This window comes from Macaca thibetana, chromosome 1, assembly GCF_024542745.1.
Source record: "Macaca thibetana thibetana isolate TM-01 chromosome 1, ASM2454274v1, whole genome shotgun sequence".
Lineage (NCBI taxonomy): Eukaryota > Metazoa > Chordata > Mammalia > Primates > Cercopithecidae > Macaca > Macaca thibetana.
The window spans coordinates 92,940,766-92,968,428 of record NC_065578.1 but is presented as its reverse complement, the minus strand read 5'-3'; the positions used below and the strand labels follow the sequence as shown (position 1 = coordinate 92,968,428).

The 27,663-nt window shown below is 33.7% G+C and overlaps 1 protein-coding gene across 3 annotated transcripts in view; it reads right to left on the bottom strand.

The window, feature by feature from the left end:
- Positions 1-276: 276 nt before the first annotated feature.
- FNBP1L (formin binding protein 1 like) overlaps positions 277-27,663 on the bottom strand; it is a 106,219-nt gene continuing 78,832 nt past the window's right edge. Inside the window, exons 6-16 of one of the 3 annotated variants that reach the window (XM_050807231.1) lie at positions 25,206-25,310; positions 24,138-24,266; positions 21,919-22,065; positions 20,056-20,259; positions 18,474-18,632; positions 13,883-13,897; positions 10,755-10,864; positions 7,965-8,097; positions 7,497-7,591; positions 5,517-5,665; positions 277-3,985 (exon numbers count right to left, since the gene is read on the bottom strand). In XM_050807231.1, the coding sequence (XP_050663188.1) occupies positions 3,807-3,985; positions 5,517-5,665; positions 7,497-7,591; positions 7,965-8,097; positions 10,755-10,864; positions 13,883-13,897; positions 18,474-18,632; positions 20,056-20,259; positions 21,919-22,065; positions 24,138-24,266; positions 25,206-25,310 (1,425 nt within the window). In that variant the 3' untranslated portion in view covers positions 277-3,806. The remainder of the gene's footprint in view (positions 3,986-5,516; positions 5,666-7,496; positions 7,592-7,964; positions 8,098-10,754; positions 10,865-13,882; positions 13,898-18,473; positions 18,633-20,055; positions 20,260-21,918; positions 22,066-24,137; positions 24,267-25,205; positions 25,311-27,663) is intronic. The other 2 variants (XM_050807221.1, XM_050807211.1) reach the window with 2 other exon arrangements.

Below are 27,663 nucleotides of genomic sequence, written 5' to 3'. Positions count from 1 at the left end.
CAACACAGCTACTGGAGAAGAAAGATAAATCCAAATTATTGCAAGCAATTTAAATTCACTCTAAAGAGACAGTGAACTTTTTTTTCCCCCTTTAGGAAAGCTTAGAGAAACCAAAATTAGAATAAAATTTCCAAAACTGCTTTGCAAGAAAAAAAACAGTTGTCCCACTTACGGAATTTGTCATCTACTCTGTATTACCTGAGACTTGGCACATTCAAGAACAAAATCATCACATCTCTGGTTCACAGAGCAATGAAAGATCACACACTCAACACCTTAACAGGCCATGAAAAGATTGTTTTATTCCATGAAAATATTCTCAACAGAGAACACTATCTTTAAATGAAGGATTTATGATTAAGAAATCAACATGTGCACAAAGAGAGTAAAAATTACCAAAAAATTAAAGATTTTTTGGGACAATTCACATGTTCAAAATTTAAGAATGATTTAAACTGTGCAAGTACAAATGTCTTTCCTATTATAATAACCCATATACAGGTTGCACTATTCCACGTCAAGGAACTTGCCTCCTACGGAAGCAAATCCTGCTTTTAGAAAAACAAACAGTAGCTTGAAAAGAACAGTTAGTCCTTACAAGATAGTCTTAAACTTTGCCCTCTGTGGCTGTTAGCCAAAAAACCATAAGCACTTCAGGCTTTGTACAGAAGACAAACACAGCCAGATCACATTTCCTCCTCATTGCTAACCTTTAAAATAAAAATAGCACTAGATTTTAAAACTACTTCACGTAGTCTGTCAGTACTGAATAATGTCACATTATATAAATAACCCTGTAACGAGATTCAATATCTAAACTTTATAGTTTACTAGCTGCAAAGGTAATACACTATATGTCAGCTGTGTAACAGTGGTGACTTGATCTTATGAAGGCAGTAACTTTCACACAATTGTCATTTAGCTTTAGTATAACTGGTAGTATGATTCAAATAACACTGGGAAAAAGTTATTAAAGCAGTCACACAGCTTCTAAAATATTGCTTAAAATTCAATAATACACAAACCATTTCACGTTCTTTCTCCCCTCAAAACAGTAAAGAATCAAATTAATGAAGATTCAGTGGTACAAATAACCCCCCACCTGCCCCATCTCCCTATTACAACACCACTAAGAAATTAGTTAAGATACAAGTCATTAACAGAATCACAAATGCGAGGCAGGACACCATGAGCAACAGGAGCACTAACAACAATCCTATTTACAAGTATAAACATACAGAAATTCCATTTTACAAGTAAAAGTGCACATAGATCATTACAAAGTTTCACTAAATTTTATCAGGTTCAAACAAAAGCATCACGTGGAAACAGACTATCATTGTAATTATCAAACATGATCGTCATAACCCCAAATAAAAAGACAATTGGGGGAGGTCCATAAAACTTCTCATAAAAACACTGAGGAAAGTAAAATGGACTTGGACATGTCTTTAGTTTGATGCATAAATTTGAAGATGCACCATTGTATATGGTAGAGCTCTAATAGCCACCTACCGAGGCTACATCGGTAGCTGCAGCAGTGCTGCAGAGTTAAAGGAGGTCGCACTGAGCTGACACATAAAGCCCTTTGTGGGATACTGTAGTGGTAGTGTTGGCAATCAACAGATTTAGGCACTCTAGTTTAAGGCAGCATTTGAATGGAAGCAGCTGACTTTTGACAACAGTCCTTTGTCTTGAGGTGGTGAGTATCTTCTGTGTTTATTATGCCAGGATTTCAGTGCTGACTATAGATTCTTCCCAGACTGAGGTGCTGAAGATGTGTCACGTTTCAAAGAGTTCTTTCAACCGGGCTGCAGGCTACAGCAGAGATGTTTTCTTTTTCTTACCATAAATACCTCAGGTTCACAGGCTACTTCTTCGTAATGCCAAAACTGGAATGTTTGCAGTGGGGAGGTTATAGCAGTGTGCACAAATACTAGGATGGAAACATTAGTGCTGGAGATGTTTGACAAAGTGATTTGCACTACAAATGTAAAACAAAACAAAGGCTTTGACAAGAACAAGGGAATCTAAAGACATGCCTGAAAAATCTAGCTCAGTCACTCTAGACATGCAACAGGATGTTAAGCAAGCACGGAGGTGGCACAGGCAGACACTGACAGATGGCAAGGATCTGACAGATAGTGGGTCTAAAAGCCAATTAAAACAGAGCTGGGAGGGAGACAATCCTGTTGGGATGCTAATGTAAGACACATTTTTTGACAGCTCTGCATTCTTTATTGATTAGACAGCAATAAAATAAATAGAAAAATGGTACACTATTGTTGGCTTTTTCTTTTGTGGGAATAACTGTGAACTAAGAACTTAAGGGTTGGTATGATTTTTAAAAACAATGTATGGAAATGCTAATGAAGTTAGTAAAAAATAATCATGTCTACATGCACTCATGCAACTTGCTTCTCTCACTCTCTTTGAGCCTGACAACTCTAATACCCTCCCCCCAAAAGCAGCTGCATGTAACCTCCTTCAACATCTTGCCCATTTCCTCAGAAACCCTCTTCAGGAACCTGCAGTCCAGGAGGAAAAAGAAAAGAACAATTACTGAAGACCTTTGGTAAAACCAAAAGGGGTGTTCAGTTTAAAGTGCCTGTCCCAAATGTCTCTAATCATTTTACAGTCAGCTACTGAAAATACCAGGAGAATTTAAAACATAGGCAAAATTAAAAACCAATCTTACTGCTTCTTCACTTTACTTCCCCACACCACTGACTCAGGGTGTGATCACATAACCAGCACTGCACAGTCCTTGACTGCACAGTGTTTCCAACAATGCTTGCTGAAATTAACTGGAAAAATTTATCTATCCTAATAACTAACGATTCAGCTAAAATAACAAAATGCCCTAAAGGGTGGTATACGTATCTTCCTTTAACCCAGATAGTCAAAAAGTTTCTCCTTTAAAATAAAATCTGTCAAAACTTCCCCTCCATTCAACATTTCCTCTATCTTCAAATGTGTATTTTTCTATATAACTATGTATTTTTCTGTGTAACTGCTAAATGCTAAATAATCACTAAAGTGGTATTTCCCAAAAGATATTTTCAAGATCAAACATACAAAGTATAAGATTAGTTTGGAAAGAAGCCTGTAAATTATTGAAAATTACCAGTTAACCTCAAAATATTTTGAGGTCTCAAACAAAATCTCTTTTATTCACCTAAGAGCTAGACCAGGAGATTTATTTTGCAACTCTCTTTAAATCTATTTAAATAGATTATGTGCTACGTGTTTATTTTCTTCCTTTAGGAAACCAAAGTTAAGAAAAGGGAAGAAAATGAAAATGATTTTATTATTTTACCAAATTTCCAACTACTATTTTTCTTCTTGAAAACTGTAGCTACAAACTCAAACTCCTAGAAGAAACCACTCTTTGGGGAGTCGGCTTTCCATGGCATTTCAGAGCAGTTTCACTTATTCAAATTCACTATAGTCACTGTGTTTTCTGAAGTAAAGGGGGCAGAGAGCATTACTATCCATGAATTCCTGCCCAATAAATCAAATTCTATTTGTAAGGCAGAAAAACACAAATCCTTCACACAGACTTAAGCAGGACATAAAGCAAAAGGCATCAATTAAGCTTCACACCAACATTACTCAAACAGTAAAGTGCCACAAAATGTTTCTTGTGGTAATATTCACAAGATCAAGCCTACACTCAGCTCACATAGTGAACAATTAATCTTGGATGCCCTTTAAGTTTTCTTATTTTTTTCAACCTATTGAATGTGTTTTCATTTTATGTTACTCTTTCTATGTCGCACACGGCACAAAGGTGCCTGGTTACTTTAGATATAAGTTACTGCACCTTTACTGTTTTTCTCTAGAGTTACATCTATGTATGACGTGGGAACGTAGCCTTCTTCACCGTTCTGTCTCCGAGCTCTTGTCCATCCGTCACCTTTGTCCTCCTCTATAATGTAGAGAACTTCACCTTCTTTCATTGCTAGAGTACCTTCATTATGTCCTAGATGAGAGTTTTCACAAGCGTAATTTAAGAAATGTGATATATTTTTTTAAAGTTACAAATACAACACACAAAATACAATGAAACCCTATTAGATTTCAATGTATCTGGAACTACTGATTCTCATTAGCAACATCTCTATTATGCTTTGTGGTTTACCCAGCACTTTCATATTCATTCTCCCATTTGAGCTGCATAATAAGCCTGCAGGGCTGGCTAACATCACCCCCATGTAACAGATGAAGGTAACTGAGCCACAGTGACATTACATGAGTTGACAGAGTATTCTAATTCCTATGTCACTATTCCAACTCTTTACCCAAATTTTAGTGTCTTACTATCTAAAAAAATTCATTAGGTATGGATTAGGAAAATAGTAACTAGAGAGCAAAAGAGTGGGAAGAAAGAAGGAAAAAATACCATTTGAAGGGAGAGCAGAGAAAAATACAGGTTTGACTCTAGAGGTGGTAGAAACAGAATGGCCATACACAACTCTTTTACTCTCTATCCCCAACCACCCCCAACCTGCTTAGCAGTAACAATTTTCACAAGTGAATCTTCATTTAACATGTGCTAAATTACTTCCCGACTCTCTAGATTACATTATAGCAAGTATTTTGTTTTGTTTTGTTTTGTTTTAGAGATAGGGTCTTACTGCCCAGGCTGGATTCGAACTCCTGGGCTCAAGCAATCCTCCCACCACAGCCTCCCAAGTGTCTGGGACTACAGGCACACATCACTGCACTTGGTTGCAAGGTCTTAAATTTAATATATTTTCTAATAAGAAGTTACTAGAGACTTTGCTCAATTTTAAACCAACATGAAGTGGGGAGAAGGACCTTAAATCAAGCACCATTTTACAACAGTTTTTTTATGAAAGTGTTACTCAGCTCTCCTGCTAGTTGAGGGAGAGTATTTTTCAGAGTCCAGGAGAAAGAGGAACTAAAAATCTGCAGGAGAGGGCCTCAGTGCCTTACTTCCCTTCCAGAGTTTGTTCTTCAACTTTCATGGGGTAAGAGATAGCACAGTCAGTAGCTACTACATTCTCTCCCACTTTCATCTAAACAGGTGGCCTACGTAGACTTAGTATATGATGATGGCATTCAGCTAACTATGCCTCGTGCCTGTCTCTTAATGTTAGTAAGCTACAAGGAGGAAGAACATGAAGTGGCATCCACCAGCATCCCGCTTCCTGGGTTGGGCTACATGTTCAAGATGTCTCAACTTTGTTTAGGACATGTACACATTAGTAAGAACTCTGGTGAAAATTCTGCATTGACCAAAATTGATAATTAATTAATAATCTGTATTAGGATGCTAGTAACATGGGTAATTTCCTTTTAATTCCATGTATGGAAGAAAAATATCTACATTTATAATACAGTTAAAACAAAAGTATGCATACTAAAGAAATGGGATAATTTTCTGACAACGTGTATTACTTAAATAACGACACTACAGTGAGTGACTCGATGTAAATACTTTTAAAGAACCAATTTTATCAAATACAATATTATTAAGAAAATCATACCATCAAAAGGGTAGATAGCTTTGCAGTGTCCAATAGCAGGTAAGGGATCATCATCCTCAAATTCATCATCAAACTCACTGTGGTGACCATGCTGTTGGGGTGGCCCACGGACTTCCTGGTTTGCATCATCAGTGTAACTTCCCTCAGGACTGTAAAACAAAAAATTATCTCTGATCAAGTATCATAAACATGAGAATTATATAGATTATTTATAAATTGATATCCTCAGGATCAATTCCAAAAATTAAATATTAATGACACGGTTTCCACTTAAGCCCTATTTTTTTCAAACGTCGAGTATACAAATTACTTCTAATACAAAATGCTGCTTTGCTGAATTTCCTAAAATAAAAAAATTACAAGATTACAATATTCTAGGCACAAAGTATTATTCAGTAAATACATCTCACTATCACCAGGTCTAGAGATAAAACAGAAAAACGTTCTAGACACTTGTCTTCCATCATCCCAAGTTTATCATCCTAAAATTCCTTAGGGGACCCATGCAGACCTATGTTTAGTTCACAAGCTTCAGGTTGAACTGTTTCTATTCTGGATCTGGAATGGCCATCAGAGCAAGCATCTGCATGACCAGTTCACAGGAAGTCCTGTAACCTAATCAGATGTAAGAAATGCACAGAGACTTTTGCTTGGGACTCTTGGAAGAGAACTCACTCTGTCCCTTTTCTACTGGACTTGAACCTGCAGGAATACTCACTTAGAGCTTTGGAGCCTTAAAATTAAGCCAACACAGTAGAAAGCACAGCTGTGAGGTGGACAGAAATCGAGTCCCGGGGATAACATCTGCGCTCCTAGATCAAGCTCTCCCTAAAGTCAGCCAATGAAGTCCATTTTTGGTTTAAGCCAGAAGGGGTAAAGTATTCACTCTGTCACTGAAAATTAGAAGATTCTCAACTAAAATAAAACATAAAGTAAATTTCCAACTAATCATGGTAACAGGGAAGTTGGTAACTTAAAAAATCCAAAAAAGCAGGTAATACAAATATAATTTATTTTTCTTAAAATTTTTTAAATCAGAGAAAAATGTTAATAATTTTGCTGAAGAATCAAATGACTGAATTAGATTTAATAATGGAAAATTTTACAGAATTAGATTTTAACAGTACTTTCAGTAAGCCTGAAGCCAGAGAAATAACACATGCCAAAGAAATTAGATCCTTTTAATCTGAGTTTTACCTAATAACAAAAACCAGTAATTTGTGGGTATCTCTTGACAGATTAAAGATACGTACTCTTTCAAGAAGTCATACTATTATTACCACTATTTACTACTAGGTGCTTTAGGTACATTATTTACTTTTATACTAACAAACCTAAAGGGTGGATGTTTTAACCTCCATTTTATACTTCAGGAAACTGAGATTCAGGGAGCATTAAAAATGAACTTGCTTAGATTACACTATAATTAAGTAGAAAACTAAGAGTTGTTACTAGGCCGCTCACATTCTTCTCTAAGATGAATCCTAATTTGCGGACTTTTATTATGGAAAAAAAGATACAATACATCAAGAAAGAAATGTCCCAGTGGTACAGAAACTTAGCAAAGTGTCTTTTGGAAGCTCTGGTCCAAACTAACAATACGTGTTTTTTTTCTTCACAAAACTCTGAGCTATTTGATAGCAAAATTTTTCTTTGGCATAAGCGACCCTAACTCCACTTGAACCTTAAGAAACCTTCCAATGCCTGAGGAGCCTACGCCCTCAGACTGTAGCTCCAAGAATTTTCTATGTTCCTAGCTCTGTGTTTGGATGCATGACAAACTAGGATTGAATAGCAAGATGAACTTTCCTACTTCATCTGTAATTGTCACTAAAGAAAATTACTTAGGTTCAAAAGACTGAGGTTATTAAAAGCTGAACTTGTTAAATTTGGAAGAAAAAAACGAATTGTATAAAGTTTAGGACAAAAGGTTGAGAAAACTTTGAGGAGAAGAAATACAAATAAAATACAAAAAATGACCTTTCTCGTCCCTGTGTTACAAGATGATTTATGTCACTGCTATGTCTTCTGTCTCCTCTCCCACCTGTTTTGCCTTCAACTTCAGAGAGCCAAGCCTTAGGAAAAAAATAAGCAAACAACTGAGCTCAATAAATACGTTTAAAAGCTCATAAGTTATACTTCTACATTTAAAATGTGTTTGTTTTTATAATTATGTAATTCTTAGAGATGTGAAACCTTTATTCCAAATTGGTCAAATGATCAACTTTATAGCTGATTCAAAAAAACAGTATAAATATTTAATTTTATATAAAGGTCTAAATAAAAAACTTCAAGGAGATTAAATAACACACATCACAATAACACTTTTAGATCATAAACCCTAACATTAAATATAAACATTTGAAGATAATTCTAAGAAAAACCAATCTATCATAATGAAGTTTATAAAAATAATTTATCTTGACAACTGCTGAATAACAACTCTACCTCATTCTTATGGATTTCCATTCGTAGGCGGTCAATGTTATTCATGGTCTCTGCTAATTTAGGCTGCAAACTCCCTGGATCCCCCATTTGTGGATTCTTCTCATATACATCTTTCATTTTGTTGAGTGCATCTCTAAAAAAGAGAAGGGAACCACAGAATTAAATATTAACTTCATATGCTTCCAGATAAAAGAGTTTTATTTGACTCTGGGGACTCATACGCAGCTTAATCTTAAGTAGAGTCATATCTTTTAAAGTTTGTCTAACACGACCTGATTAAAGACAATTTGCATAAAGGTGATAACATATATAGAGTCAGTAATTTATCAAGACAATCGGAATACCAAAAGAGAACAGAGTTCATTTCTTATTTCCTGCTTTCTAAACAAGGAATTTTATTTAGATGTATATATACAAACACACACACACACACAAAATCAAGGGCTAGAATAACATTCTTCAGCTCGTCATGTCCCAAATCAAATTCATTATATTCCAACTCAGCCACACTATTCCACAGTGTTCCTTAGCTCATACATCATCATTGTCCTCCCACTCACCTCTGCTAGAAATAGAAATGGCAGCTTTAACTTGCCCCCACCCAAAGTCAGTCATTTGCCAACTCCTCTCAACCTACCTCCTATTCTCTAATCATATCACAATCGGTTATGCCTCAATTAGCTGTTCTTGACTCTAACATCTGACACTATTGACTAACACTCCTCAATACTCTTTTCCTTCATGACTTCCTAGAGGGTACATTTTCTTTTTCCTCTTTCTCATAATCTCCCTCACTGGCTTCTTTCTCCTTCTTTGTTCAACCTTTAAATGTGTATTACATAAAATGACAAAGGTTTCTTCGCGTCTCTTCCTACAGTCTTGTTTGAGGATGATCTCTTAATTGTTTTAATATCATCTATGTTCAGATGATTTTCAAATGCGTATCTCCAGACCTCTTTCTCTCCTGAACTCTAGATTCATATTTCTAAACTCAACTGGACACTTCCAATATGGACTTTTCACATTTGAAAAATCAACATAACAAAATCTTTATCTTTGCCCTAAACTTTTTTCTTATTGTTGCAATTAAATCTATAGCTGCAAGCCTTCTTTTTTTTTTCTTTTCTAAGCTTCCTCCATGTATTCTCTTCTCCAGCATCCAATCAGGAGAAAAGTACAACCTACTTTGGCTTTGAAATGATTCTTTTATCTATTCCTCCTTTCTATTCCCATGGCCATACCTTAATTTAGGCCCTCAGCATCTCTCACCCATATTGTTAAAGTCTTCTACCTCCAATCTCTTTCCTATACTATTTACCCTTCATACAGCTTTCAATTATCTTTTAGCACACAGAGCTAATAATGTTACCCCTTCTCTCAATAACTGGGGACTGTAATACCTACAGAACTCCACAGAAAAGCATTCAGAATTTTTCACAAGTCCTATACTTCTTCATCCTCAACTTCTATTATTATGCTCCACATAATTTTGAACCAAGTCTCTCTGGATTAGCACTAATTCCAGGCCATGGCAAGAACATTAACATTTCTGTGCCTTTATTCTTGTTTTGGACATGGAGATATCTGAGAAAAATTTGAGTCACCAGAGGTAACATTCAGGTTCCAAGCTGAGGTCAAACCAGTAATACTCTGGCCTTTCTGCTTGTATTCTCATATTCTGGACATGTATCCTTTTTGCAGTCTACTCATTTAGTGCAATGTTTCTCACATTTTTGTGCTTTTTGTTGATCTTGGTGTTTAAAATAGCCCCTAAGCATGGCAATGAAATGCTGTCTAGTGTTCTTAAGCAAAAGAAGGACGTAATATTATTACTTACAGAGAAAATACATGTCTTAGATAAGCTTTGTTCAAGCATGAGTTACAGTGCTATCAGAAAAAATTCAAAGTTAATAAATCAACATCATATATGAAATAAGGTGTTTTTGCACAGGAACACAAATAAAAAAAGGTTGTGTGTCAATCAGCTGATGGAAACATTGTGACCAGTGGCTACCTAGAACCTAACCCTGTATCTCCCCAAGAGCAATGTTTCAATATTCCATAATTCAGGGTTCACAGTGACTTTACAGAACACAGCTACTGTGAATGAGAATCAAAGGTATTGCAATATTTCATATGATTAAGCGCCACTTCATATCTGATACACTAATTTTTAACATCAAAACTTCAATCTCTCATGCTACAATTTAAGCTCCAATTTTATCCTCAGTGAAGATCTAGCAAGTCACCAATTCACTGTAATAACACTTTAATTATCATATATAATTCTATGTCCATTAAAAAAAATTAAACTAGAGGAAACTTCTTGTAAAAATGAAATAAAAAAGTAAACCTATGTGTGAACAAATATGAAGCTGTTAGTAATCAAGCACTGTCTGCCAAATGTTTTGCTACATACAAAACAGCCTCAGGTTGCTAATGAAATCAATTCACATATAAAAGCAAAATGAAAATGTATCAAAGAACAACAGGTGGTTAGTGTTGGTGAAACTACTCTTGACAATAAAACATTGAGAAATTTTTTGCAAATTAATGAAGGCATAAATATACACTATTAGCATCCAATAAAAATCTGCAACCAAGGAAATTCTCTAACCTATGACAGGGTAACCATAAAAATTTCCAGGGTAGGAGTATAATTTTCTCTCAAAAGATATTTCAATTGGTATATATGATTTTTAAGGCTTCTGTATATCATACTTAAGGGTGTCACTCAAAGTAGATCCTAAAATAAGCAATAATGATAGAGAAAACTTAAAGGAATAATACTTTTGGTCTGATTCCTTCTGTAGTTCTCTGTTAAGTTCATCAATGCGCTGCTGTAGTTTTTTACGTCTCTGTTCTGGTGGCAGATGACTGAAATCTTCTAGTGCTGGGCCCTGAAAAGAGAATCTAAATCATTATAACGGACATTTTCAGGAAACGTTATTTTTAAAATATACCTGCTATAAAATAAGAATACATACCAATCTTAAGTTTAATTTCAAATTTGCCTCAAGCAACCCCTTAAAAAAAATCTACACAGATGTGTGTGTTTATGCGTATATGTTAATGAAACAATGTACTGAAGAAAGAGCTCAAATTTCATTCATTTTATAAAACCATGTAACAGAATAGGTAAAATCATACCCAGATACAGATAACCAGTAGGTAGTATCACATTACTTTCCAATCTTGGCAGATTATAATGAATACATGTAAACCTTCTTACAGCAACAACAAAATGGAAACACATAACATTTCTTGTCTATACAGGGTATTGTTTTATATATAACATATCACAACATTTCCAAATAAAACCCATTGCCATGACATTCAGAATGTTACAAATGTTCAAACTGAAAATATGAATATAATTAAGAAACTTACCTCACAAAGACAATCTAATGAAATATACTTTGATACTACATACAGTCTTTGAACGATTGATTAAACCATTCAAAACACACCTGGTCATTAAAAATCAAAGACAGAACTATCCACTGAGCAGAAACTATATTCCAACAAAGAGTGTATTTTCAATTAACCTTTTGTAAACCAAATAACATACTTCAGTTGTTACTGAAAGAAGGATAAAATCCTTCTTTAGGAAAGATCCTTGATGTCTGAAAAATTTTTTAAATTTTGATATTCAAGAAACTATGCAATTTAAGAAAAAGTACTAGTATCTAAATGTAAACATCTGATCCAACTGACATCTTTTCCCTTAAATGTTATTTTAATCACTGTTACTTATGTTATTACAGATTACAACAGAACCAATATTAGCAACTATTGAATCTATTTAATATAAACCTATATTACTTAAATCTTTATATATACTCCAGAAATTGATGATGCCTATCACTATTCATTTTCTTTTCAAAATGGTTATTTTAAGAATATTAATATGAGGCCAGGCGCAGTGGCTCACGCCTGTAATCCCAACACTTTGGGAGGCTGAGGCGGATGGATCACCTGAGGTCAGGAGTTTGAGGCCAGCCTGGAGCCTGGCCAACATGATGAAACCCCGTATCTACTAAAAACACAATAAATTAGCCAGGCATGGTGGTGGGCGCCTGTAATCCCAACTACTCGGGAGGCCGAGGCAGGAGAATCACTTGAACCCGGGAGGCAGAGGCTGCAGTGAGCCGAGATCGCGCCACTGCATTCCAGCCTGGGAGACAAGAGCGAGACTCCATCTTTAAAAAGAAAAAAAAAAAGAAAAGAAAAAAGCATATAAATATTCAATTTGTTAAAGTGATGCTAAAAGGAGCTCTCAAAACAAATATATTCTTGCTCTTTGGGCCACTTATGCCTGTAACATATGCTAAATAGCTTTATTTCACCATGTGTAAGAATGAGTCACTTACTTTCAGAAAAGAGAAAACTCACTCCTAGGATGAGCTATAATTAAATGTAAAATTTAATTAATAACAGAATCCCTAGTCTCTTTCCCCAGTGGCCTGTACATTATGGATATTCAACAAGCTTGCTAGAAAAATGCAGGGGATCCTAAGTATTTTTTATTTTTTTTCATTTACCAATCACTAGAAACAAGGATCTCAATCAACCCAATCTGACCTAAATAAATCAATAGTGAAATTTCCTTTGTTGATTTCCTTTAGATTTACTGGTTAATTTGTAACATAAATTTGTCGTATTTTATCTAATTTGGAGTTGAAGGTTTTTTGTAGAGACAGGGTCTCATTCTGCTGCCCACAATGGAATGCAGTTGAGTGATCATAGCTCTCATGGCTCACTATAGCCTCGAACTCCTGGGCTCAATCAATCCGCCCACCTTAGCCTCCCAAATAGCTGGGATTACAGACAAGGAGTACAAGTTTTGAAAACTAGCATATATATGCCAAAAATAAACTTCCTAATTTATATTTTAAAAAATATTTCTTAAAATCTTGAAAAAGTATTGAATAAGATGAAGAAATGCATGTCAACATACTGTGGGTTTTTTGTTGTTAAAATTATGATAAACTCACAATAATCTACAAGTAAATCTGCCAGAATTCCACATATCCCTTATCAAACCCTGTTCTCAAATTTATGAACAGTAAATACTGAGGCACTTACATTTTGAATATCCCATTTGATATTAGAACCCTATTCTTATATAGAATATGAGAATTAAACTTAACTTTATTTCCTATGGATGTTCAGAAGACCTCTGGGACATTTAACAACCTCTCTTACTACAAAGGAATTTATAAAAGGCTGATTCCAACAGTGTAAAAAAAGAGTAATCTATTTTTCAGTAGCTTCCTACACAATAATTTTGGGGTTAGTTCCTAATGTAGATCCATTAATTTGTTTGAAATAAACATACCAAGGAACATCCCAAACCCATACACACCTTCTCTGCCACCGCCCCCGCTGCCTGCCAAACACACACAGGATATTTAGATCATATGTGCTTCTATTCTCCTTCAATAGTACAGAAGAACCAACGACTAACTCCATAATGATACTAGCAGGAAATTTTTCTTTCTTTCTGGAAAAATCTAATGATTCTGGTGATAAAACTACAAATCAAATGTATATGATTTTTTAAAGGCTGTTAAGAAAAATATTTGCTAAATTTTCCTTCTGCATAACAAACTGTGGCTCTACCACGTAATCTTTAAAAAATGTTTAACCACAATTTTACCCTCTTCTGTAACATGACAAGGACTCCATTCAATGACATTTAAGAACTTAATGGGTTGATGACAATTAACCACATTATTTTCTAATCTTATGACATCAAGAGTACTGGCATATGCTGGACTATGAAACTATAAAAAGAAAAAACACACAAGGTGAAAACGTGGGATGTAATTTACCACTTGCTTTGAATTAAACAAAACAATGTTCTGAGATTACTTAATGTTGGCACAGTATATAGATCAGCACATAAGGCTTACCATCTTCACCGACCACTGAATAGTTCAATGGAAAACAGAAAGAAATGGTAAATTATTCACAGGAAACCATAATACAGAAGATGCAATAGCCTATTCTTTTTTACAATACTAAAATAAATCACATACATTTCACAATTCAAACAATTATGCCAGAAAAACCATTTTAAGCACATTTTGGAAAAGTAAATTACTTGCAAAAAAAGAAAAAAAAAAGCATACACTGATAATGGGCAGATATTTTCTATGTTTAACTAAAACTTAAAAATAAACATTCTATCTGTAATCATGCATTTTATTTTAAAGTGAATTTTATGTAAGTGGATTTCACTTCTATAGCAGTTTATTCTCAAATTACTAACATTTGAAAAGGTGAATATGAGCTCTAAGATTAGACATTTAAAAAGAAATCTTATGTGAAATATTAAAAAAATAGAATGTTCTTTCCAGTGCATTAAAGAAAACACTATTATCTACATTTTTATAGTTCCAAGTACTATTTGAATTTAAATATACCATGGTTAGGTGAGGGAACATTTTTACTTTCATTTTAAGATCTTTTTAAATGTAGAGATACATTAAAAACACATTATTTTCAAAATAGTGAGTTATCCAGATTCAAGTTTCCCATACACATTTCCTAATACATACAAATATATAGGTTGAATTTTGCTTTAAAAATATAGCTTCTATTTTTCAGGTTTTATTTTAAAATCCATATGCTTGAATAACACTAAAAACATAACTTCAATTTATAGAAAACTGATTAAAATGTATTCTTTCTGAAAATATGAAATGACACAGATTCTGAAGAGACCAACCATAGTGCTCTTATACAATAACAATACTTTACATATGTATATATATGTGTGTGTATATAGATATAGATATGAATATGAATATGGATATATCTCCCACATTTTGTGGGTCAGTAGGATTCTCCAACTGGCACAGCATCTATCTAGCATCCCAACTACACACACACACACACATACACACACACGGTGACCCAGAATATGCAACAGAGTTTTATAAAGTTAATCTTCACATTCATCTCAATTGGTGAGCAGCCTCTAAAATTTTTACTTTTCCCTGTTTTCTAAATCATGATGTTTTAAGAGAAGGTGTTGGGGAGATGTCAGGTAAAAAATTCACATTAAAAATATGAATGAATTTTAATAAATAATCTGACAAAAATATCTACCCCTTATCTCTGATGAGTTGGTCACTGCTATGCATTATCTTTCCAAATTAAGTTTAACATTCTTTAGACTGTCAGTATTTTTGAGAAACAAAAACCACAATTTACTTTGCTATGAAAAAACTCCTGGTAAGGAAATAAAAAGGTTTAAAGAAAGATATTCATGGTCTTTCAAAAATGTTATTAAACGAAATTATATACAGGACAAGCAACAAAACATTTAAAGTATTTGAATTTGACTTATCTGTTGATAATTTTCACCAGCGAAATTTCTAAGTGATTCAAATTATCTTTCCAATTTCTATATTAATCTTTTAGAGAAAGCATTAAGATAATTATAGCTGAAATATCAAAATTTTTAGCTGTTTGTTAATCTAGTCTTACTATCAATTGGAAATCTGATAATTAGATTTGGGGATATACAAAACTCAAGTTCTTTGTAAAAATAGTAGACATATATTCTGTGTAAGGTTTTAAACTAATACAGGTTCCACACAAAAATATCTTAGTCTCATATACAATTATATACTCATAAACTAGAAAATTTCATATACTCAACTACATTTAATAAACACAAGAGAGCTAAAAAGGAAATCATTTAGGCAATTACAATTATTAGGTGTATTTCATTTTACATAGGACAAAATTTCATGAGAACTACTCTGGAGAGATAAAAGCTTAGAAAAAAGTCTCGGAAAGTCTATAAAGTCATAAATAATTCAGAGAGAAAACCTGGACTCATTGCTAATAACTTAAAAAATAGTATCCAATAAAACTCAAATAAAGTAGCAATAGAGTAAAATTTAATAGTTTGTTTTTAAGTAGTTAAGTTCAAGTATATCCTCAAATATCCATTAACAGTTAGAACTTAATGTCACAGAATGAAATTATAGACCTTCCTCCCTCAGAAAAGATCTGCTGATACCACTGTCAAACTCAAAAACACTGGTGTAAGATAACATTTTTCATATCCTTAATTTATATTGGGTTCTGTACACACCAGTTTTTCTTTAAAAAAGGAAAAGGAAAAGAAAGAAAAAAAATCATAATTTTTTAAAGAAGTTATTTAGGAAAAGCAATGTGCAGCAAATATTGCACAAAACAAGAGTTTCTGAACTGAACGGTACAACTCATCGGTTTTAAGAAACCTCTAGACTTGTTCTGTAATCTTTAATAGACTGAAAAGTCCATGTAAAAACATATAAATAGGCTTACTTAAAGCTTACCTCCTTTTTTTTAAAATTTTTCTATATTGAGAAAATTCTTAAGTGGGAAAAAAAATCTCTATAGGTTAATTTTTGAGATACATATCTAGTAAATACCAAACAGTAATCAAAAGAAAAAAATTTCTCAACCTCAAAGTTGTAATCCACTTTCCTCCCTGCTCTGTCCTCTAAACCCCCAGTTGGTTTGTCATATTTTCTATCTTGCATGCTGCTTTCTTCTTCGGAATGGTAGCTAATAATAAATCTGGGAGAGGATTTCAGCCTTCTAAAACTAGGCCCCTACAAAAATAACTTATGAATATCTATAATTTGTGAGAAACAAATAATAAGCAAACGCTTTTAAGTTTTACAGTTGTAAAATTCTACCTACAAACTTATTAAAAATAATAATAATAAGATGACACATATTTAAGCTTCTCTGTCCAGGGCTCATAGCTCTAATTGCCTGAGGTTTTTTTTTCTTTTTTTCTTAGAATTACACTTATGTTGCATCTCTATGACTATATGTGAAAAATATGACTATGACTATATAGTGTAAAATATGACTATTTTAACTGGGCCTGGTAGACTCATTATGTAGGATATACAAATGATTACAAAAACGTGACTACTACATGGTAATTTCTCATGATTTACGTAACAACATAATATTTAGTGTAGTCTAAATTGCCAGAAGAGTGGTGGTTCATGCCTGCAATCCCACAACATTGGGAGGCTGTAGTGGGAAGATTGCTTGAGCCCAGGAGTTTGAGATCAGCCTGGGCAACAACACATTTCTATAAAAAAAAAATTAAAATTAAAAATAAGTAGTAAATAAACTGCCATAGGGAAGCAACATAGAAATGAGTTCTAGCCTCATAACTGAGGCAATAGAAATCCCAAATATGATTTCTCAAAGTCTTTCAAACAAGTCTTCAGAGCTTTTGGAAGTGATTATAGGCATGCCTGTAGTTATAATACAGACTCATCCACGGGGACTTTTCAAAATGTCATCAATTACCTACCATCCACACATAGAATTAGGTAAAATAGATGCAAAGAAGTTCATGTCATTGGAGGAAAAAAGAATCCCAAAAAAAGACATAACACACTTGGACATTTCTGCTGCATTAGTTACATTAGTTAAGTTTGTCATAATGTTTTAAGGCAACATAGATATAATCTTGTCCCTAAACTAATATGTCTTGTTCTACAGGAGGCCAAAATGCAATCTGAAGACAGAAAGAAAGAAAAATAGAAGGGAAGGAGGAGAAAGGAGAGAGAAGAGAGGAGAAAAGAAGGGAGGGAAGGGTCTAAGAAGGAAGAATGAAACAACCTAACTTTAGATTATTGTTGTTAGGCTTCTTATGGCACTGACAGACTGATTTCTCATCTATGGGTTAACAAACCTATGTTTTTCAAATCTTCCAACAAATGCTCAAACAAATCTTATAAATGAGTCTAAATTACAGGCTATTAATATTAAAAGCACACCCTTAAAATCAAACATAAACAAGAAAAATTACCTCACTAACACAGTAAAGTAACACTAATGTATTTATTAGTAGTATAACAGTTGTTGCTAAACAACAGTTTAGTAAACATTACTCAGTGATATCTAGTATTTTTGTAGGCTTTACAATTTACAATCTACCTTCTAATATATTATCTCAATTTGATCTACAACAATCTTGATATTTAAAATGCCTATCTTTAATTTTTTTAACTATTGGAAACTGTGTTTTATACATCTGAAAATAAGCAGGGCAATTAAAATTGAGTTTGACATTTTATCGTCGACAAAATAATACTTTATAAAATTGGCAGGTGAAGTCAGCATTGGTGACAAATTATTACAAGAGTAACTCCAGTGACAAATTACTGAAAGTCTTAAAAATGTAAATACATTACAAGACAATGGTGAACATATGATTTCACATAAACAAAAAAATAGCTAAAATATGATTGTACCCAGCACCCTCTTTATAATACCATTCTTTTATGGTTGAGCATTTCAAATGTTATAAAGAGGAGTTGTTTTTAACTTGAGGGCAGCTATTCTTAATTCTGTGGTGTTTTTAAACTGTGTATTTATAGGAGAGAGCCTTATAATGAGGGTGGAGAGTATTAAAAGCCACACTACACACACAATAGGCCATCATGCATTTTAACCCATTATTAAACTTACCCCTCTTTTGAGGCTTCTGAAAGAAGGAATTCTGGGCTTCCCTGTTTTTATTTCATTCATACAATAATGCACGGGCTCAATGGAGAATGTGAGAAACTGGGACCCATTAGGAGTACTGGATGTGAATAAACTAGTAGGGGTTAAGGGTGGGGACTGTGGCTAATATGGAAATAAAGAAAGGAATCAATAAGCCAAATGTGCATAGTTTTTTCCTAAATGAAAATTCTATTTTTGGCAACATACTTTTCACAAAATAAATCTCAAATAAAGTTTTCTGTAAAAATATTATGAGAAAGTAAACATAGTTTTGCCCAAAACTATCATTTAAAAAAATCAAATTTACTTTTTAAAATGTACCATTTCACTTGATTACTTTTTACATCGGACAAATTAAAAATACAGAGTACACACATTATATTGTCAAAGAAAGCAATATGGCCTAGATTTTAAAATTCTCTTCTAATTTCTAGAATATTAGCACTACCATGGTACTTGTCAAGAAATAAAGCTGGCAGCTACACCTAAAGTTATCTAAACAGGTAATGTCACACATAAAATATTAAAACTATAACTGATTATTATCAAAAATAGGCAAACAACTTTTCATTACATTAATGGCTTTCCTCTCAGGCTGTTTCTATTTCATCCTTATTTCACCTTTTTAATTCCAGTATTCCTTCTATATCTAAGCTCTTCTAGCTACCTTGATCTGACTAAAACAGGTTTTACCTCTCAACTTCTTGACTGGACAATATTATTAAAAGCATAAATAAAGCATGAGTTAATTATAATTGTGCTTTTAAAGATATAGATATATTATAATGAGTTAAATTTTAATTTTATCTACACTCATATGCCATGATCAAAAAATGAATTAAAATAATCAAGTAGACTTTAATAAATATAGTGCATCAGATTAAAAGTATTTCTCTATTCTCCTCACTAATAAGACACTAGTACAACCATTTAATTGATAAGAAAGACAAAGCACCCATCTATTTCATTTGCTCACATGCTGACCTAGATCTATCTAAAATAAAGAGCACATCAGAAGGCGGGTTCTAACAAGAAGTCAAGAGTGAGATTCTCTTACCAAACTAGAAATTGTTTTAAACTTCAATTAACCAAGAAGACTGAACTCTTCCCATTAAAAACTCATATGGATGATAAAAATAATTTTAGTAGTATGATCTGTCAAACCTAATTTGACATGTGTTATGGCTGTGGTCAATCATTCATTCCATTTGAGAATTGCAATTTTAGTGGTATTTTAGTTAGATCATGTTTCCTTAAAAATTCGGATGGAAACTACATACAAATGAAACTTCAAAAGCATATAATTTAACTAGATATTAACAACTTTGTTAATACTCTTACCCATTATTAAGTGGTAATCAAATGTTAAATCCATAAATAACTGTTACTATTAAGGTATTTCTAATATAAGTGAAAGGTTAACTGAATCATTCAAATTGAAAATATTTATTCTCCATTAATGGTAAATCATTTTCCATTCAATACCCACACTGTTTTAGTTGGTACACTTAAACTGATTAGCATATAAGAATTTTATGACTTTTACCTTTGGTTTCTTTCCAAAGAGCCACAATTTGCCCTTGGCCTTTCCTACTGTGGTTTTGGCATCCATCTTCCCACTCTCCTGTTTGGATGCACTGATAGTCCCATCAGAAATGGTTCTATATATATGTTGACTGTAATCTTCAAATGGAAAGTCTCCTGGAGGTTCAAAACCAGATTTGAAGGAGTCTACCACCATTTGAGAGTCCTATACAAAAGAAACTAAGTTTTAAAACTGTTTCACCTGCTCATAATTCCACGTTAGCTTTCATACCTTTATTCAGTAGAAGAAAACAACAAATATAAGTTTAAATAAATAATTCCACAGTAATCATTAAAGTAAATAATTTATTCCCATGAATGTGTAACAAACCCAAAATATTTTAATCCCAATATACTTGCAAATTACCACTTAATTAATTTATAATATTCATAAAATGTTTTTACTTGGTAGCTTTAATGACCTGAAATTCATCTGAAGACTACTTAGCTGAAAAAGACCTAACTGACAAAAAGAATACAGAAAGAGGTTATTATCAAGTAGAAATGTTGAGAAGTTTCAAAGCAAAAAGGCTTTTTGCTTTAAAAGACAGATGCCAACAAAGAAGCTAATCTTTGAAGTGAGGAAAGAACATCTAACTGTAAAAGAGAGTAAAAGATGAGTGGGAAAAGCTTTTTAACTAATTCAACATGGGAAAAGACAAATACATTAAATACATACTGTGGAATGTTAACAGAGCAACACGGGAAAGATCTCATAACACTACTGAGTACAAAAAACGCTTGAAAGTAAAGTCTAATACCATGTACTTAAAATTTTTAAACTCACATAAGTATTGTTTTTAGATATACATACCTCTACCTGAATGCTTTACTGACATCTTAAACTCATTATTTTCAGAGTATCTCTACAAACTCCTTCCCATCCCTAACAACAACCTCTCCTCTTCTGTTGCCTATTTCTGTTAACTGTACATTTTGCCCTTTAGTCAAAAGTCATCCTTAAAAGTCATAGCTTACTTTTGTCAGTAATGCTACCCTCAGCAATCATTTGCTTAGGGTAATTAGAGAGAAAAGGGCTCTAATGATATTGTATAAACCTGTATCCAGCCATGCTCAAATAATATATGCACTTTGGAATTTCCAGTTAAAGAAGCCAAAAACCCTCTTTTCTAAATTTAAGAATTCTATTAGCTGTTACGGAAAGGATCCTCACTAATATAATATCTACTTCATAGGTTCATTAAGACTAAAATATGTGGCACATATCTGATACCCTCCAAACACCAGTTCTCTTCTCTTGTCACTGCTTTTCCTCAGTTTCTGCCAACCATGCTTTTTGATCACTCAATCAACATTTACTGAGATAAAAGATCACTAGTCCTTAATCAAGATACAATGTGATTACCTATATTTCCCCAAGGGGAGGCGGCCTATGCTGTTTCATCTGCACATAATGCCTCCTTCCTCCTCCTCATGGGTCATCACTCCATATGCTACCCACGTTTCTTGATCCAGCTCAAGTGCTAAAGGCAACTCTGACCACATCCTTCTCTAAATTTTCACTAAACAAATAGTATAACACAATTTGTAACACACAGTTCCTAGGTTAGACTCTTTGATAAGAACTGAAAACTTAGTGGGAGAAGGGAGTTAGAAATCTTTTTTTTTTAAAAGAAAGAATTAGAACTTTTGCATTTAGAATGAACTTAGAACTCAAAGGAATCTATTGCAAGACATTATGCTATAGAATATAATTTAGAATCACACATCAGATTACTTTATCCCTTTCTCAACTCATTTCACTAACTTAAACTGCACACCTAAACCAAACAGATGCATTCAAAGATAATTATGTAGCACTTACTCTTCTTTCATCAACAGATTTTGCTGCAAGAATCATTCCTTCCAAACATTTTGAAATGATAGGAATAACTTTGCGTTCTGAGTCAGCAAATCCTCTGTAACACTCACTGAGTTTAATAGTCCTTCGTTCATCCATTTCTTGTAGTTGCTAATAATCAAGAATTTTTTAAAAAAGAGAAAACTGAATTTTTCAATCATTCTAAAGGAGATCAATTAGTGATCCCCCACCAAAAAATAAAGATTTCTACCCTCATAGTTACGCTGTTGTTGTTAATACCTTTTAACAAGTGTTACTGACTCATAATACTTAAAACCTGAGGTGTGCTAAACAGCAAAATAAATTAAAAAAAAAAAATAGTAAGGCTCTTAATATTGTTTTCCTAGAACCAGATGACACTGGGATTCCAGCCTTCTAAAAGGATCCCTTACTGGCTATCAGCTCCCTGCCCCATACTACTGCCACCTTTTACTCTTCAATTAGAGTATTCTTGTTTATGCTTCCAGGAAACATTTCATTTGATGACAAAATTCTGGTGCTTTTTAAAAAAACTTTTTTATTTTTTAATTTTTTTTTTTGGCAATTGGCCCATAACATATACAAGTCTGAGACTTTTTTTTTTTTTTTTTTTTTTTTTTTTGAGGCAGAGTCTTGCTCTGTCACCAGACTGGATGGAGTGCGGTAGCGTGATCTTGGCTCACTGCAACCTCCACCTCCTGGGTTCAAGCAATTCTCCTGCCTCAGCCTCTCGAGTAGCTGGGACTATAGGCATGTGCCACCATGCCCAGCTAATTTTTGTATTTTTTAGTAGAGACGGGGTTTCACCATGTTGGCCAGGATGGTCTCCATATCTTGACCTCGTGATCCGCCTGCTGGGATTATAGGTGTGAGCCACTGCCCCCGGCCAAGTCTGAGACTTCTAACCTCAAGTTTATTCAGGATACTTCGGTAAGACCTGGCTGGACCAACAGTCCATACTCATTGTTTATCAACAGGTACCCAGACCTACTGCAGTGTACGGCTCAGAGCTGGGAATACATGAGGAAAAACAGGAAGTCACAAGCTCAAAGTGGCACATAAAGAATCCTCACAACTGAAAATTCACTGGCACATGCCACTAGGAAATATGTTGGAACACATGAAGTCCAACAACTTAAAGACTTTTTTTTTTTTACATATCCTATTTGCCAGCACTGACCTTTCTGTTCGTTGAAAGCAGTTACACTGCTTGTGTCCCCAAACTCCCACAGCCTAGGACTTTGAGACCTGTATTTTCACAGAAGAATTGCTCCATAGAAAGGTCCAAATGTAAGTATCAGGCCCAAAACACAAAAGGTAGTTTATCTCCGAGTTATAGTTTCCCCAGAATATGGAGACTTAACTATTAAGCCTAGAAAAGCACCACAGTGAAGACTGGCAGGCTTGGTCCTCTGGATTCAGTGACCAGAATTCTGGTTCCCACTCCAGTTCACCAACTCTCACTGTGCTTCCTTTGTATTTCCAACTCGCCTTATAAAGGGGAAAAAGTATACCTGGGCTGACATTCTTCCCATGTAAGCTCTGCTCTTTGAGATACTACCTCATCAACACTGTTTTACTAAATCCCTTTTCTGTAATTTCTCTTCTTTCTAGAAAAGGCAATTAAATAATTTAATCCTCATGAAAATTCTGAGGTCTTTTTTACCTGAGGCTGTTTTGCAACTGTTATCATCAAGTGATGACAGACAGGATTTATAAGCAAGCTCAAAGTCTGAATTACATTTATCATCTAACAGAGTCAGCATGACAAGCAGGCAAAACCCACGCTAGCAAATACATTTTGTAAGATTTATTTCTGCCATCTGGACTGATGCCAATGACTCTGGTTTGGTATAAAAAAGCTACATCTCAATTCTAGGTGAACAGATTACAATACACAAATGCAATTAATTCTTCTTTGTCATGTCAAAACACTTAATGATACAGTATTTAAATGTTTCTTACAAATGTCATTGTTTAAGTAAACTGTTTATAACACTAATAGTAGATATGTAGGAAAATGTGTGACTTAAAAGTTAGAAAAAACTTGTTTTCAAATCTATAATCATAAAGGAATCTCTCACCCCTAACCTTGATGACTAGTGAATCCAGAAAGATTCTGATGTCTAAGATTTACAAGTTTTATATTTAAACACCAGCTCTTCCAACTCTAAAACTAGATTAACTTCATATCTAAGATTTACCTTGTAAATCTGAGGAATCACTACATAAAAATGTTTGTGTTGTTCTCCATTAAAGTTTTGTAATTGTGCAGCATATTCATTTTTATTTTCATCAGCCATATGTGTGCGCAGATTCAACTGCTGTTTGGCCTAAGGGCAAATTGGTCGAAATTATTACCAAGAACAACAACAAAATCACAACAATTCACTTTTCTGAAAATTATACTAAAACTAGATTTTATCAATGGAGAAGCCAACACCTGACATCAAAAGAATAATGAAGTGGCATGACTCTTTTGAACTATTAATACCATTTAAAATATAAGGAGACACTTGCAGATCTTACTGTCAGAGAGGTCTCCTTATTACAATATTCTTCCCTCCCTCATTACAATAGTATTCTTTGATAGCAATAAGCCACTCTAATATAGACTCTCCTTACCAAATCCAGATAAAAAAATAAACAGATGAAAATCTCATAGTTTGAAACAGTGTGCTTTTAATCAGAAGAGAAAAACAGGTAGCTTTAGGAATATTTTCATATTGTTAAAAAAGTTAACAGTAAAACATTTCTTTATGATCCACCTATATCCAACTAAAATATGGAACTTAAATCACAGTGAAACTAAATAATATGACTTTTGAATAATGCAACATTCAACAGTGTTTCCACCTATGTGTAGAACCACAGATACTTTAAGGAATGCTTATTTAAGGAATATAGTTCTGTTCCTCTTGATCTCTTGCACAAAGTCAAATTACAACAGTTATTCTCTAACTAATTAGTTATTACCCCATCAACACATCTTAGCTTTCTAACCTATCTTGGAATAGGACAAAAACTCAATTCCAGTAGCAACTACATCTTTCCTCTAAATTTGAATGCAGCTAAGATATTGTAATAAACTAACACATATTGCTTTCTCAGACCAATACGTACAATTTAAAGTTGGCAAATATTTGTATATTTTAGACTTAGATACAGTGTATCTCTTGAGTAAATTCTAATACTGTACTGATGCAAATGTCGTGACTACTTTCCTTACACAAATAATAATATTTTGACATTAAAGTCGGAGTATTTCTTACCTTTTCAACATCTGCCTTGGTTGCATTAGTATCATTATCCAATCTTTCATAACTCTGTTGTGCCTTTTCTGCCTCTCTACATTCTCTTTCAAACTTCTTTTTACTCTGTTAAAAAAGATTAAAATATCACACTGAGAAAATAAAATTAGGCTAACTTCATTTAAGAAATAACTTTAGATAGCATTAGGAGAAAAAACTAACACAGAGGATGGGTTGATGGTTGCAGCAAACCACCATGGAACATGTATACCTATGTAACAAACCTGCATGTTCTGCACATGTATCCCAGAACTTAAAGTATAATAATTTTAAAAAGAGAGAAAAAAGAAATAACTTTAAAATGTGCCAATGTGTATTGTGTGGAAATGAACTGCACGCTAAGTAAAATTTGTCCTTTCTAAATTAGAAAATAACTTTCACTATTACAACCAATCCACTTTCCTTAAATATCAGACATTACAGACTATGAAGAAAAAAAACACAGGCATGACTGAGTTAATATTTACTATGCATCTCATTCAAAAAATGTGTGTTTTATACTTTTTATGATAAAAAATATAAGTCCTCATCTGCAGGAGGACTTTTTTGGTTTGGTGTTTTTGGTTCAGTTGGTTTGTTTTGGCATTTGTTTTTATATTTTTTTGGTGAGACCCAATGTAGCTTGGGATATGGAGTGTCCCTCCCAAAAGTGGTTTTATATTGTTTTTTTCCAGGTGTCTCACGAAGACCATCAGCCCAGACCCCAAATCTTTTTAAATTTTATTTCATTCAAATTATTATGACTTTGTAAAAGCTATTCACAACTGAGCCATATAAAATGTATGTCATATTATATTTCCTTTCCTACATAATTTTTTGGAATTCTGGAGTTAATACATGTCTTCATTTTTTCAATTTGCTTAGTTTCCAATGCACTTATCTCTAATTCAACACCGGTTTTTTCCAGTTCTTTAAATCTGTCCGCAGTTAATTCTAACACATTAGGAATTCTATTGATTTTATTTTCTTGATAAATCTCTCCCAAAGGCTTCTAAACTTGCTGAAATTTGAACTCATTAACTAGGCCAAATGCATACTTGTTACCTTAGCATTTCCCTCCCCCATCAACCTGTGGATTCATTTCACCTCTATCTTTGTTTGGATCTCCTATTTCCTAGTTTTATGCTTTTTCCTTTCTTGATTCACTTTCTCATTTTGCTATAACACATTCAGTAGCAGCCTCCTAAAAGGTCTGCAGGAGATAACTGAATCTCCATGGCTAAAAATGCCTTTACCATCATTTTTAATCAACAAAATTTGGCTGGATTTAGAACTCTAAGTTGGAAATCATTTTCCTTCAAAAACTTAAGAAGTATTGCTCCACTATTCTTCTGGCTTCCTGTGTGACTATCCTGTCTATTCCATTCTGATTCCTGATCCATTGTATAAACCATGTTTATTTGTTTGGGGTTTTTTCTCCCTAGAGGGTGGTAGAATCTTCTCTCTCTCCAAAGTGTTCTGAAATTTCAAGAGATGTGGACCCACTGTGCCAAGCACCTGGACTATCCTTTCCATCTGGAAATTCATGTCTTTCAGTTCTGGGAAAACTTTCTTGAGTTATTTTTGTCCTCTTCTATGTTTTCTCTTTTCTAGTATGTTTATTATTTTGGAAATGAACTTACTGGATGAGTCTTCTAATTTTCCATATTTTCAATGTCTGTCATTTTGCTCTACTGGGGTATTTATTGAACTTTATCTTTCATTTTTTTCTAGTGGGCTTTTTTTTTCTACTATCATAAAGTTATTTTTTGTTCTTTATATGTTTCTTTTAAAATAATACCTTATTCTTATTTCATGGATGTAAAATTTTCTCTATTCCCTTTGAGAATATTAGCTAACAGCTGCAGGTCTTTTCCTTGTTTGTTTTTGCATTTTAATTTTCATTTCCTTTCACAGTCACATTGACTTCTTTCCTGCATATTAGTTCTGGTCTCTGATGTGCACATTAGATGTCTTCTTTAAATATCCGGGGATCTTTGGATATCTGCTCTTATTTAAAAAGCTGTTGAAAGCTCCACAGATGGGGCTTTATGGATCATGATATTTTCCTCCAGGGTGACATGGCCAGGTAGTTTGTTTCCTTGGAAAAATCTGGCATCAATTTTTATAAACTTTTTCTCCCTAACTGATTAGATTACCCTGAAAGACTTCCAATTTCTTGCCTGGAAAATTCATACCTTGCAACCTGTGCTCTGAGAATTCCTCAGAAGAAGCAAGCAGGGGATCTCAATATTTTGTATTTATCTAACCTCCTTTATCAAACGAGTTATAACCTCGAAATCCAAGCCCTTAGCAAGTACCAGGTCCAGGAAACCATTATACCTCAAACACCCTGTCCCCATTTTTCCAAGTGTCACTGTATCAGCTCAGACACCTATTGCTCTGGATTTGTTTACCCATGGTTCCCTAGTAGCTAGCA